At 40.4% G+C, this 14,167-nt stretch overlaps 1 protein-coding gene across 1 annotated transcript; it reads right to left on the bottom strand.

The window, feature by feature from the left end:
* Positions 1–690: 690 nt before the first annotated feature.
* On the bottom strand, positions 691–1,524 carry LOC149167508 (uncharacterized). The gene has a single exon (XM_089430504.1). It carries the CDS (start codon positions 1,522–1,524, stop codon positions 691–693), a length of 834 nt encoding a protein of 277 aa, XP_089286630.1.
* Positions 1,525–14,167: the final 12,643 nt, after the last annotated feature.

The raw sequence follows: 14,167 nt of genomic DNA on the forward strand, positions 1-14,167 counted from the left end.
GGTAGATTCCCCCCCAATTAGCAAGGTGTCATCAGCAAACTGAGAATGGTTAATGTTTCTTGCTCCATTCCCAAATTTGACACCAATTATGAGCCCCACTCTATGATTGTAATATAAAGCTTGACTGAAGGATTCAACCATGAGGATGAACAGATAAGGAGATAGGGGGCAGCCCTGTCTTAGCCCCCGAGAGGATTGGAAAGCTTTACAGGGCCTCCCGTTGATCAGATGGGATATCCAGGGCCCAGATATGCAGGCTGCAATCATGTTGATGAAGGATGGCTCAAAGCCCATTTTGATTAAGACAACAAAAAGGAAGGAATGCCTTACTCTGTCAAAGGCATTTTGTAGATCCAGTTTTAAGAAAAATCCTTTTTCTTTCCTAGATAAGCTTGAGTGAATGGCTTCTTGGACAAGAAGGATGGAGTCGGTGATATGCCTGTTAGGAAGGAAACCTCCTTGATTTTTAGAAATCAAGGAGGGAGGAAGAGGTTTGAGCTTGGTTGCTAAGATTTTGGATATAATTTTATAGGACGAGTTACATAAAGGAATGGGTCGGAATCTTGAAAAGGAGGAGGGGCGGTTTTCCTTGGGTATGAGGGCAAGATAAGTGGAGTTAGTGAATCCTCCTAACTTTCCTTTTTTCAGTACCCACCGGATCATTTTTATCAGGTCCTTTTTTATCATTGTCTAGTACTCCCTAAAGAAGCAGATGAGAAATCCATCCGGTCCTGGAGCCTTGTCAGGATGCAAGCTCCAAATTGCTGCCTTGACCTCCTCTTCCTCTATTTCTTTGCTGAGCTTGTTGTTCATCTCTTGAGTAACCCCTTTGGGTAGATGCTGGAGCAAATCAGAATAATCTTCTTCCTCTTTATCTTCAGTTAGTAGGTCCCGGTAATGTTTAGTGGCAGCTTTCTTTATAGTTTCCTGAGTGCTGTATCGACTTCCTTCAATATTCGTGATTATGCTTACAGTATTCCTGAGCTTTCTAAAAATAGCTTGTTTGTGGATGTATGCTGTATTTTTATCTCCTGATTGAAGCCAAAGTTGCCTAGATTTTAGGCGCCATTTTATCTCTTCCTCCCTGTTAATTTGGCTTAGTTGTGCATATAAGTTGCCTTCATGATCTTTGTTTTGCTGAGATAGTCCTTGTGCTTCTATTTTTTGTTGAACATCTTCTAGCTCTCTTTTGACTTTCTTTTTGTTCTCTTCTGGTTCCTGATAGTTGTCCCTAGCCCAATCTTTTAGTGCCTGCTTGACTCTTTTTAGCTTTGATTCCCAAATAAAGCTTGGTGAGCCTTCGACATGTTGGATCCATGTCGTTTGGACCACTTCTCTAGCTGCTGGCATCCGGTTCCAAAGAGGGCTGTATTTAAAGGGGATGGGACCAAGAGGGAAGTGATTCTGCAGAGTCAACGTAATAGGGTAATGATCAGAGGCCGATGTGTTGAGAATATTAGCGTATCTCGCTAAGAAAGAAGAGAGGAAAGCTATATTGATTAGAAATATGTCTAATCGTTCCATTATGTTACCAACACCGATCCTTCGATTGCTCCAGGTGTATCTGCGATTTTTGGGGATAACATCAACTAAATCGTGCTCCTGGATGATGGTTTCTAGCCAACCTCTGGAAGGATCTGGAGTGAAAGTTCCTCCTCTTTTTCATTGGTGTGAAGGATCAGATTGAAATCTCCTGCAACTATGAGATTATTGTTTTGTTCCCCTTCTATGCTTGCCTTCAGATCGTCCCAACATATTTCTTTTTCTCTGTAATGGTTGGGAGCATAAACGTCCTAAATGGTTACTATTTGACTGTCTGTTCTGTTGTCGAGGGTGGTTTTGATCCAGTTCTGATGAATGTTTGTAGAGCTGCAAACCCATTTGTTGTTGTCCCATATGGTTACAATGCCTCCGGAAGCTCCTCTGGCTTCACTGATGCTTCCAAAAAACTGTGTCTGCTGGCTTATAATTTTTTTCATCTCATGCTGATCTTGTTTTGTTTCCTGTATTAGCATGATTTCTGGTTTTTCATTATGAATTAGTTCTCTGAGGGCAGCTAGCTTGGAGGGGTGACCTAAACCCCTGCTGTTTCAAGAGAGAATTTTCATCATGAGACATTGGGCGTGCGGAGAGGTGCTCGCCTCTCTTGGCCTTTGCTGCTTGTTTCTTTTTCTTGATGCCCAAGAATGAAGGATTCTATTGGGGTTTGCATGCCCATAGCTATATCTTTTTGGGCGCTCTCATCCCTCTGTTGCTTGGCTGATTTTCTGCCCGGTCCCTGTTTTTTCAAAACATCACTAGCTGCTCCATGTTCCTTGGAAGAACTTCTGGTAATTCTAGATGAAAGGGTATTAGGAGGGGGCTGAGAGGAGATGGAAGGAGATTGCTGAGAGATTGGGGGTTCAAAGGAGGGGTTGTCGGGGGCAGATTCTACCTCAGAGAGGATAGCGAAGGGATTGGTAGAGGGAGGAAGGGGCGGTTCTGGGGGTTGAAGATCTGAGGGTGAAGGGAAAGAGGAGGAAGGGCGTGGATTGGATGGTCCAGGGATTTCAGGATCCAAAGAAGGCTTGGAGGGAGGGGATGGTTTCTTCTTTTTGATAGTTTCCCATTGTCCATCTTGCTCTTCATTGTCTACATTAACAACTTTTGTGCATCTATTAGCGAAATGTCCGTATTCGTGACATACCTTGCATTTAAAAGGAATATGTTCGTAGTCGAGCTACTGGATATGGCTCCAATCGTCCACTTTCAGTTTTATCGCTTCCGGCAATCCTCGACCTAGATCCACTTCAACACAGATCCTTGCACATGCTTGCATGTTGTCCTTGGGCTCACTGCGATCGATGTACTTGCCAATAGTGTTCGCTATGGCCTTGACCGAGTCATCCCCCCAGCAGTGCAGAGGAAGGTGAGGTAGGCGAACCCAAACTGGAACAACACTTGGGATGTCTAGTTCCGGGTCGAAATCTGGGGTCCATTTGTTGAGATAGAGTCCCCTTGAGTCCATGAAGTATGGCCCGTTCCTGAATATGAGATCTTTGTCCTCCTTTGATTCAAAATGAAATGTGTAATACCCTTTGCCACAAAATCGGATGGATATTTTTCCTTGGATCTTGTCTGACCAATTTCGCTCGACCCATATTTCAACTATTCTAGGCGATGGCCAAAGCCCTGTAAACTGCCCTATTAATCCTTTCTCGGTAAGGGAAAGTGCTGCCATATGGGGAATAGTTGGCGGCAGTTGAACTTCCTGCAGCACATCGAGTTTCTTGACAAATTTCGTGGTAACAGGTCTAGGTCGTTGCGGGGGAGGGACTTCACCACTTCAGAGAAAGCTCTTTGCGGATCAGGATCCTCGTGGGATGGATCCGAAGGGCCCATGGCTGGGCCAAGGCCCAGGCCGAAGTAGATCTGTGTTCAGAGGCACGCGGTTCAGGCAAACACGCGGAGTGCAGCAGCAGGAGTTGGACCTTTTTAGATTTACACACATTCATTTTTTAATAAATAAATAAATAAATAAATAAATAAAAATAAATAAATATGTAAATATCAATATTAAGGGGAAAAAAAGGTATTTAATTAATTAAAGTTGATAAATATAACCTATCATAGCTAACTCTCTTTCTAATCCTTTAAATAAAAATTTAGTCACATAATAAATTAGCTAACATAAATTTTCAAAACTAATCTTTAAAATTATATACATTCCTGTAAAACAATTAACATATAATTAGGATCCTAAACAAATAATATAACTTTCAAATAAACATAGATTTACACACATTGATTAAAAATAAATAAATACAATAAAAATAAATAAATAAGTACATATCAATATTAAGAGAAAGAAGAAAAAAACAAAATTATTTAATTAATTAAAATTGATAAATATAACCTATCATAGCTCAATCCCTATCTAATCCTTTAAATAATAATTTAATCACATAATAAATTAGTTAACATAAATTTTCAAAACTAATCTTTTAAATTATATAGATTCCAGTAAAACAATTAACATAAAGTTAGGATCTTAAACAAATAATATAGATTTCAAATAAACATAGATTTACACACATTCATTAAAAATAAATAAATAAATAAATAAAATAAAAATAAATAAATAAGTAAACATCAATATTAAGGAGAAAAAAAAATTATTTAATTAATTAAAATTGATAAACATAACCTATCATAGCTAACTCCCTGTCTAATCCTTTAAATAATAATTTAATCACATAATAAATTAGTTAACATAAATTTTCAAAACTAATCTTTAAAATTATATACATTCCTGTAAAACAACTAACATATAGTTAGGATCTTAAACAAATAATATAAAAAAAAAATAAAAATTGAATATATAATAATAATAATAATAATAATAAATAATAATAAATATATATATATATATATATATATATATATATATATATATATATATATATATATATATATATATATATATATATATATATAAACAATAATATAATAAAATAAAATTAAAACTAAATAAATAAATAATAATAATAAATAATAAATAAAATAAATACTTATCTAAATAAATAAATTAAATAATTATTAATTAATTTATCATTTATAAGCCGACTACAAATGAAGACATCGGAAATATTTTTCAAATAACTATTAATAAGCTTCGTAATTTCACGCTCTCTCTTCTCAAATACAAATCTCATTGCCCTGATGATGGACTCACTAAGCTAGTCCGAAACGTTGGTTTCAAAACTATTCATAGGTTTTTCCACAAAATTAAAAAGTGTTTAGTAATGATCGAAAAGCATTTAAGATTTTTTTAATCAGATTTTAGAAGAAAAACATACAGATTGTAAAAACAATCCAAATAAGGTGTTCGATTAACAAATCTTATTTTTCACATTTCCTATTTTACAATTAGATTTTGAGATGATTATTATGCAAGGAGCAACGATGAAGGCAACAATTACAATAAGAAAAACATCACCAGTTGTTATAGACATTTATGTGCCTTACAGCATTGAGCATGAAATGTCCATAATCCAAGGGATCCAAAGTCCCTAAAAGAGTTGTTCCTGCCCCTAAAGGAACAAGGTCAACCAATGACAGCTTCTCCCAGAAGTTCTCCACCAAAAACCACTCAGAAACAGTCAATTCAGGATCAATTCAGATGCTCTACTAGCTGCCTGCGTTGCAATGCACCCCAATACACTAGCTAGGTGCGTTGCAACGCACCTAAATGCACTACCAGGGTGCGCTGAGCGGGAAATGACAAATGGCAAGCTCATTCAACGAGGTGGAAAGACCATGGAAGCTTCCAGAATCTTCTCCAGTGACACTTGCCTCAATGAATTCGACTAGTGATGAGTAAGAGGCTCTCAACCTCCAAGTGGAAGCAAGAACTGACAGAGAGAAGCCACAAGTCAAAACATAAGCTGACTCATCCTCTCTGCTTACATCTATATATGGGTCTCTCACCCAGAGATCCAGGAGGCTGGAATTTTGTACTTTGTAGAGAATTGCTGTTGGTTTGAGATTGAGATTAGTACATTTGGTGATTTATGCTTTGTTGGAGGAGAGGAAGGGATTCCTTTACTGGGAGGTAGATGCTGGATCGAAACTCACTTGGTTGTATCTCCTCTTGGACTTTCTTATTCTATCAATAAACTATTTGAGTTTCTCCTACATGCTGTGTATCAATGATGTTTTGTTATACTTGCATGTTTAGCTTAATCTGATCTTGAGCTTTTTATGAATGTATATCTGTATCTTTGTGTAGCTTCTCTCTCTTGTGATCTTGCAGGAATTCAGTGAAGCTGGGCCAGTAAAGGAGCAGGGAGCTGGGAGCTACTGAAGAGAGGAGCGATTTGGATCAACAAACTAGTGGAAGACACAGGTTAGTTACATCCTTCCTCCTCATTTACATTTCATAAAGAAGAATACTCAATTAGTTTTCCTTGTTTGTTGCTAAGGCACTATCACACCTTAGAGTGGGATAGGGGCATTCTGAATGGATAGTTTTCCCAAGAACAAATTGGCGACTCCACTGGGGAACGTATCTAGTTAGTTTATTTGTGTTTCTAATGTTGTTCTTCTCATAAACTTAGGAGTGCCGAATCGAACTGCATTTTCCATTTACAAATGCAAAGTAGAGATCTGCTACTCTAGTCCATTCACTGGGCCTGTTTTTATGATCGGAACAGCTGATCCACAAGTGCTCTAACAGCCCTTTGTGATAGATCTTAGTCCTCCTTTAAATCATCCTCCTAATTGTACCTAATTGATAGCTTTTATCCGGCCAAAAACTGTAAATTAAACTGCAAACCGTGACCCAGAACCCAGAGACAATTCTCGTTTCTGCTTCAGTGCAGACTCTGTGAAGAGGTTCTGCATTTCAACGCAGGTCCCGAGAGGGCTACCTGCGCTGAAGTTCAGTTTCTCTGTGCTGGGGGTGCGCTGATCAGCCTTTTCCCTGTGCAGCTGTGGTTCTTTGCATCCTTGTGTTCAGTTTTATCTCTGTTTTTTGCAGCCTGTTATTAGTGTGTGTACCTATCTGAAAACCCCTTTTCTCTGCCTTAATTTCACCTCAGTTGTATAAAAGAAACTGTATTTGTTATTGTGTATTTGTTACATCATTTGCAGTTTCCCATTACAAAAGTAAACTAGTCATATTGTTGCCCTTAGATCTAGACCTGTCGTAAGTGTCATTTTGATCTTAGGAGTAAGTTTGTTTGCTGTTGACAGTTGATTGCGCTTTTACTTTTGTCTTTTGGTTTGAATTTGTGAATTTCTAGTGTCGAAACAAGTGTTTACTTCAAAATCATAAAGTGTCGTAATCGTCTTTTTGAGTTCAAAAAGAAACTTGTTTGTGTTTTCACTTGAAATCGAATTCAAATTTTGTACAACAACTTTCTTTTTAGGCATCAATATTAAGAAAGTGAAAACAAATACATGCATTTGTGCATTTGCATATTGATAGTTTGCATGCTTTGATTTAGGAAAAGTGCATTTACAGTGTGCTCTATGCTCTTTGAGAAAAGATTGTGTCTTTCTTTTCCCCTTGTAGCTAGGATTTTCATTGTTGAAAAGATATAAAAGCTTGCTTATCATCTTTAGACTGCATTTAGGAATTGTATCATACATCTCGTGGTGATCCAAAAAGGCAAACTTCTAAAAAATATCAACCTAAAATAAATTGAATGAACTTAACAACGCTTTGTAACTTAACGCACAACATAGAGGTCTAGGCTAGAGACATGTTCCGGCGTCGTAAAACCTGGTCACTGGTCGCCTCACTGATGGTTGGGTGATTCCTCTTGAGAGACGATAAGTGCCAGTACGGATTGTGCTCCCACGTACCGTCGAGTATATATTGGGAAACCCCAATAGGCATAAAACCTTTATTCATAGGAAGCCGTGTCGGCCGCCCTACTGATCGCAATGCACTGAACACAGCATTCAGGAAGATTGACCGCCCGTACCTTAAAAAGTATTCTGCAGTTTTGCGAAAAGTTTGGCACACCCTCCACCTAGATCTCCAGAGCAGTTCCTTTCGGCCTTTTTCAGACTCTATAACGGAAAAAGTCCATCCCAGCATTTGTCACTTCGGGCTCGTTAAAACATCGAAGGCGACTAGAGTCATCTTTTGCTTTTTCTCGACTCTTTAAAATTGAAAAAGCAAGTTGTGTCTAAAGCGTCTAAAATTCATTTAATTCGGAAACAAATTTCCCCTTTTTTGTATTTTGGTTGATCGAGTAATCCGAAATCGTGGAAGAAAGTCAATTGAAACCCTGTCATTCGCGAAGGCTTACGAGTCAACCGTCTTTGTCTCCGGAATCGAAAACAGTACGGACAAAGCGAACTCATTTAACCGGTTCGAAATCTCCTATTAAAGTTAGAACAAGCGTTCCAACAACATCCGAGATTCTGGTTACTCCAAATATTTCTGGAAACCCTGCCCCTACAGAAGAAGTTCAACAGCCACAGAGGGGCAGTGATACTGATCCTAGTCTGAGAGCAAACACTTGTGTTACTAAACCAGTTCCATCTGCAACCGGTTCGGAGAGTCTTGCTCCTCAAACATCTGTCGCTGTTGATTCAACCCCTTCTTCGGCACCAAAAATATTTTACGAACCTGACGGTCTTCCCCTTCCACCTGGTTTGATTGCAATAGAGGAAATTGTAGAAGATCTGCAAGAAAGTACTCCAACACATTTTGGAGTCGGGGTCACTCTATTTCCTTCGACATCAGAAGTTAGTCTACCACCAGTGGAAGTTCCTGTACAATCGCTAGGTAATCTTTTGGATAGACTCAAAATGTCTGAACAACCGTCAACATCTAGGACTGTGTCGACTGACACAGCGACAATAGAACTCCTTGCCGTCACTCCAACAATGTTTGCCGGCATACCATCTGTCCTGACTAGCTCACAACCGCTAGAAGGAGTCCATCCAAGGACTATTTCGACAGTATGGTCTGTTCCTGTTTGTTCCTCTGGAATAATATCCGACAACTCTTATGTTGAGACTCGACAAATTGATCCATTTGGAGGTCAATTTGGGCAATCCAGTCCCCAAGGGCAGACAATCCCCTTGAGTTCCGGATTACCACCGTATGGGGGGTAGTATGCCTTTTCATTACCCCCTCCGGGAGGATATCCATACGGGAGTTCACAACAGTATTCAGGTTATACTGGAATTACGTCAGGTGGTTGGGTACCTATACTACCCCAACAACCAAGGGTTGTGTATTTGATGCAACAATGTGTACCTATGTCGAACATCCCGACAACACTAGCTATTGTAACAGTGTCACAAGTTCAAACGCTGCCTATTGTATGTCAACCTCAGATTTCTCAGGTTGTAATGCAACAACCCCTTGACCCTGTGACTCAAGCACAATCGCCAACTGGTGGGATGACACAGGTCCAAACGGGTACAATTACCCCACACCTTGGTCTAACGGTTAGTATAGCGCAACAGAACATGGCTTCACAACCGTGGCTGGTGCAATACCAACAACCACAATTCCAAAAAGTGTACCAAGGTTCTGAGGAGCAGATCTTTGCGAACAGTGGACAACCGTACATTCAAAACGGTCAAAATCAACCACTTTATAGTGGCCATGTCCACCAACCGTATCAGTCGTACCAACATCAACTACATTATGCTGGTATGCAATGGCCAACTGCTCAGGCAATTCCATCGTACCCTGGGTATGCTTCACCTAACCTGAATCAACAGTTACCATTCGTGGCAACTTTAGAGTTACCCGATTTACACCGGTTAACAAACGATCCAATTGCTTACACCCCTTGGTGGCCGGCGATCCCTCATAAACTTCCATCAGATATTCCTAAAATTAATGGAAATCCAGGTGAAGATCCATCAAATCACGTGATGACATTTCATCTATGGTGTTCATAAAACACCCTAAACGATGATTCGATAAGGCTTCGCCTTTTTCAGAGGACGTTAACGGGTCCAGCGGCAAAATGGTATATTGAATTGCCTAGAGCTTCGTTTGACAATTTCAGTACCTTAGCCATGACTTTCCTAACCCATTTTCAGTTACCGATAAGGTATGAAACGGGAACGGAAATCTTAACCAACTTCAAACAGACAACAGCCACTCACATATCTGATCATATACATGAGTGGCGACGTCGTCGTAGGATGGTAAAAACGTATGTTCCCGATCAGCTATTAGCTGAATGGTTTATCAAGTCGTTACTTCCTACCATAACGGAAGATGTGGCAAAGGGGGGAGTCGTAACGGAAGAGCAAGTTATCGCTCGTGCGCAATATCTAGACTTGGTCTATACTCAGTCTGGCACGCTCTATGACAAAATACCTGACGCCCCTAGACCGGAATTCTCAATTCCTCCTCCTCCTAAATCAAACAATGACTCTCACGCCACCGATGGCGTGATTGGCACGACAAACGCGAAATCGACAAAGGCTGCCTCCAAGAAAGCCCGTAAAATCTCAGATCAAAATGAAAAAGACGAAATTCTTGCTTCGGAAGTAAATGTCGTATCAGCAGATAAGGGCAAAGAAACCAAACAACCAGGAAGCAAGAAGAAACAAAGTAAAGGGAAGAAGAAGAAACAGGGTGAATCATCTCCTGAAAAAACTTCTTCAAAACCTCCTGGAGATAGGAAACCCCCTTTTGGGTGTCAGATATGTGATGAGAATCACTGGACGAAAGAATGTCCATACAAAGCTGAGCTTAAAAGATTCTTTAAAAGTTCGCAAACCTCAGCTGTGTTAACTGATCCGTTTCGAAATCCAGGAAATAATCTGGTTGATAGTGGAAATGTTTCCCTGTCGCAAGTGCTAATGTTGTCGATTTCGAAGCAGCAAAATGATGCTTTGATTTCAACAAGGAAGAAAGATTACAGGAATCCGCAGCTGTCGAACAACAAGGATAAAGATCAACCAAGTAGTTCGAAAACAACTTTGACAGAAGTTGTACCACCCATCATTCTTGAATTAACAATAAAACCGCCAAAGGGTGTAGTACACAAGTGGATGTTTAATCCTCGTGCTAGAGCAGCACAGCATTATAACATAGTGGAAGATTTGGCCCAATCGCCATCCGCTATGTCGACTCTTGAGATGCTACAAAATTGCCCATCCCAAAGGCAGGCTTTGTTATCAGCCATTGGTGGGGTTGATCCTAAGGATTCCAATCTTGTATCCTTTGACCATAAAGGATACGATCCTCAGTTACCAGCTCAACTAGCTTTCTTTATTCAAGTGAAAGCCCTCAACAAAACTGTTCATCAAACAATTATTGATGAGGGGGCATCTACATGTATTATGTCGATGAGTTGCTGGAAAACTTTAGGATCTCCAACCTTGTTGTGATCTTCGACGACATTAAAAGCATTCGACGGAAGGAAATATACCCCATATGGTATCCTAAGTAACTTGAAGGTTGAACTAGGGGGAAAAACAGTAGAAATAGATGTTGAAGTCATCGATGGGAATCTTGATTACAACATCCTGCTAGGAAGACCGTGGATCTATGCCATGGCAGCTGTTGTGTTGACCTATTTTAGAAAGATTGCATTCCCCTTTCAAGGGGGGATTACGATCGTCGACCAACAAAACTTCCTCCCCAATGGTTCACAAGTTACAAGAAGCATTCCTATGATCCATGGAAGCCCCCATTCGCTTCAGAATATCGGAGTAGGCCTACTAAAAGATCCTATACTAATGGAACTTTCGCTCTTCCACCTCCAATCAACTTGGCAGAAGTAGCATCGATAGGAACTTGCAATATGATATCTTCCATGAAGATCTCAAAAGACGATATCAACATGGATCATGCAATGGTTTTACCCCCAAGCCCAATAGAAATATTGTAGCAATCAATGTTTCTGGCATGGTAGGCGAACCCAAATCAGCGCTCATCAAGCGTTTGGGTAGATAGTTCTAGAGAATATGGTACCCCTTTAGATCCTTGGTCGCGAGTGCATGGAATCGACGAAGGAATTATACAATCAATGTTGATTGAAGGGGCACCATGGAATGAACGCCACCATCGTTCCCTTCTTCCAGATTATGAAGAGGATACTCAAGGTGACCTTTATCACCCTTCAGTTTTTGAATTCCTATCAAATACTGTAAATACGGTGGATTCCGAGCGAAACTTATCCAACATTGAAGAGACTATAGCCATAAATATCTCGACTAAAACAGATATTGTAGAGAATATTTATGTTGGCAAATGTTGTTCTCCTTCAGAGCTGGAAATATATAACGCTCTTTTTCGCGAATTCAGAGATGTCTTTGCTTGGTCATATAGTGAAATGCCAGGCATCGACTCGAGTATCGTTGAACACGAAATTAAGATGTATCCAGATGTCAAACCGGTAAGACAACGGCTCAGGCAGGTTCAGCCCAAGAAAGCCGTTGCCATTAAGGCAGAAGTTGAAAAACTTCTCCATGCAGGTTTCATCTACCCGGTTCCTCTAACCGATTGGGTATCGAATATTGTCCCTGTTATGAAGAAACAAGGGACAATTAGAGTGTGTGTCGATTATAGGGATGTAAATCAAGCTTGTCCGAAAGACAACTACCCTACACCCTTCATCGACCAGATAGTTGATGAATGCGCCGGATGCGAAATCTTTTCATTTATGGATGGATTTTCGGGTATAATCAAATAAATATCCGCCCACAAGACCAGTCAAAGACTGCATTCATTTGTCTGTGGGGCACATTCGCATATCGAAAATTACCCTTTGGTTTAAAGAACGCAGGGGCGACGTTTCAGAGGGCAATGAATTATGCCTTCCATGACATCAAGAACATCGTTCAACCATACCTCGACGACCTTCCGGCTCATTCGCGAAAGCGGACTGATCATCCGCAACATTTAAGAGCGATATTTCTACGTTGACGACACTACAAGATACGACTCAATCCACACAAATGTGTATTTTGCGTCAGTTCTGGTCGTTTACTGGGCTTTGTAGTCTCGAAGGATGGGATTCGTCTCGACCCATGCAAGGTACAGGCAATCATAAATTTTCCTCCACCTTCAAATTTGCTTCAGATTCAGAAACTCCAAGGGAAAGCAAACTTTCTGAGGAGGTTCATTCCAAATTACGCCGAACTTGCTAAAGGCTATACACGGCTTTTGAAAAAGGAGGTACCCTTCGTCTGGGATCAGGTTGCGCAAGCTTCCTTTGATGCTTTAAAAGATTCTTTAATGAAAGCATCATTAATGTACGCCCCCGATTACCAAAGTGATTTTAACCTGTATCTGGCTGCAGCAGATACGACCATCTATGGTTTTAGTTCAAGAAGTCGATGGAATTGAACACCCTATATATTATTTAAGTAAAAACTTAAATGATACAGAAAGTAAATATTCTTATGTTGAAAAACTAGCGCTTGCAACTGTTCAAGCGATACAAAGGTTTCGACACTATGTCCTCTTTCGGAAAACTACCATTTTGTCTGATTGCAACCCCATGACTTATATATTGTCGCGACAGTTGCTGGGGGGAAAATATTCAAAATGGATAGCAATCCTTCAAGAGTTTGATCTGGAATTCGTAAAATCCAAATCAAAGAAAGCTCTAGTTTTTGTAGAATTGTTATGCGATCTCCCATCGTCGTCCAACGATGAAACATCCGAAGAATCGATCGTGGACGAGAATTTGTTTCTGATATCCATAAGCAATGAGTGGTATGGAGATATAATAATTTATCTCCAAACCCAAAATTTTAGGCCCAACACCTCTCACTCAGAATAGAAACGTATACGATACCAAGCAAAAGACTACATGATCGTCGGTGATACACTTTACCGTCGTGGTGCCGATACAATTCTGAGAAGGTGCCTCACCCATGAGGAGGTTGAGAAAGCTCTGAATGATTGTCATTCAGGAGCTTGTGGGGGGCATCAATCTAGTTATGCTACAGCACAAAAATTTATACGAGCAGGATACTTCTGGCCAACCATGTTCAAGGATTGCATAACCGCAGTCAGAAGTTGCCATGCTTGTCAAATTTTCAATAGCAAAACCAGAAGACCACCCGCACCTCTACAGCCAATAGTTGTTGTTGGGCCGTTCGCCAAATGGGGCATCGATTTCATGACATGTAACCCACCTCGACCGGGGGGCATGGGTATATCATAGTCGCAGTTGACTATTTTACCAAATGGGCCGAGGCGATGCCTACATTAGATAATACTGGTGAAACAACTGCCCTTTTCTTTTTCAATCATGTAGTCGCCAGATTCGGCGTACCACAGGCTATAGTCACAGATCATGGATCGCATTTTCGCAATCACATGATGCTTGAATTAGCTGCCAAGCTAGGATTGTCTCACGACAGCTCTACTCCGTATTATCCGCAAGCCAACGGACAAGTTGAAGCAATCAACAAGGTCCTGAAGCGTATGTTGCAAAGAATGATCGGAGTTCACAAAAGAAGGTGGCACCTAATCCTGTACTCAGCCTTGTGGGCTTACCAAACATCGGTAAGGAATGCAACCGGGTTCACACCCTTCCAACTGGTATATGGCCTGGAAGCAGTCTTACCAGTCCAGTGCGAAATTTCGTCTTTTAAATTCGCAATCGATCTCCTCCCCGGAACTTCAGAAGAAGAGACCCGTTTCTTGGAGTTAATCCAATTGGATGAAACCTGTCGT

The sequence above is a fragment of the Pinus tabuliformis genome, chromosome 5_1, assembly GCF_031772625.1.
Source record: "Pinus tabuliformis cultivar Carrire ecotype Pingquan chromosome 5_1, CPIR1, whole genome shotgun sequence".
NCBI classification, from domain to species: domain Eukaryota; kingdom Viridiplantae; phylum Streptophyta; class Pinopsida; order Pinales; family Pinaceae; genus Pinus; species Pinus tabuliformis.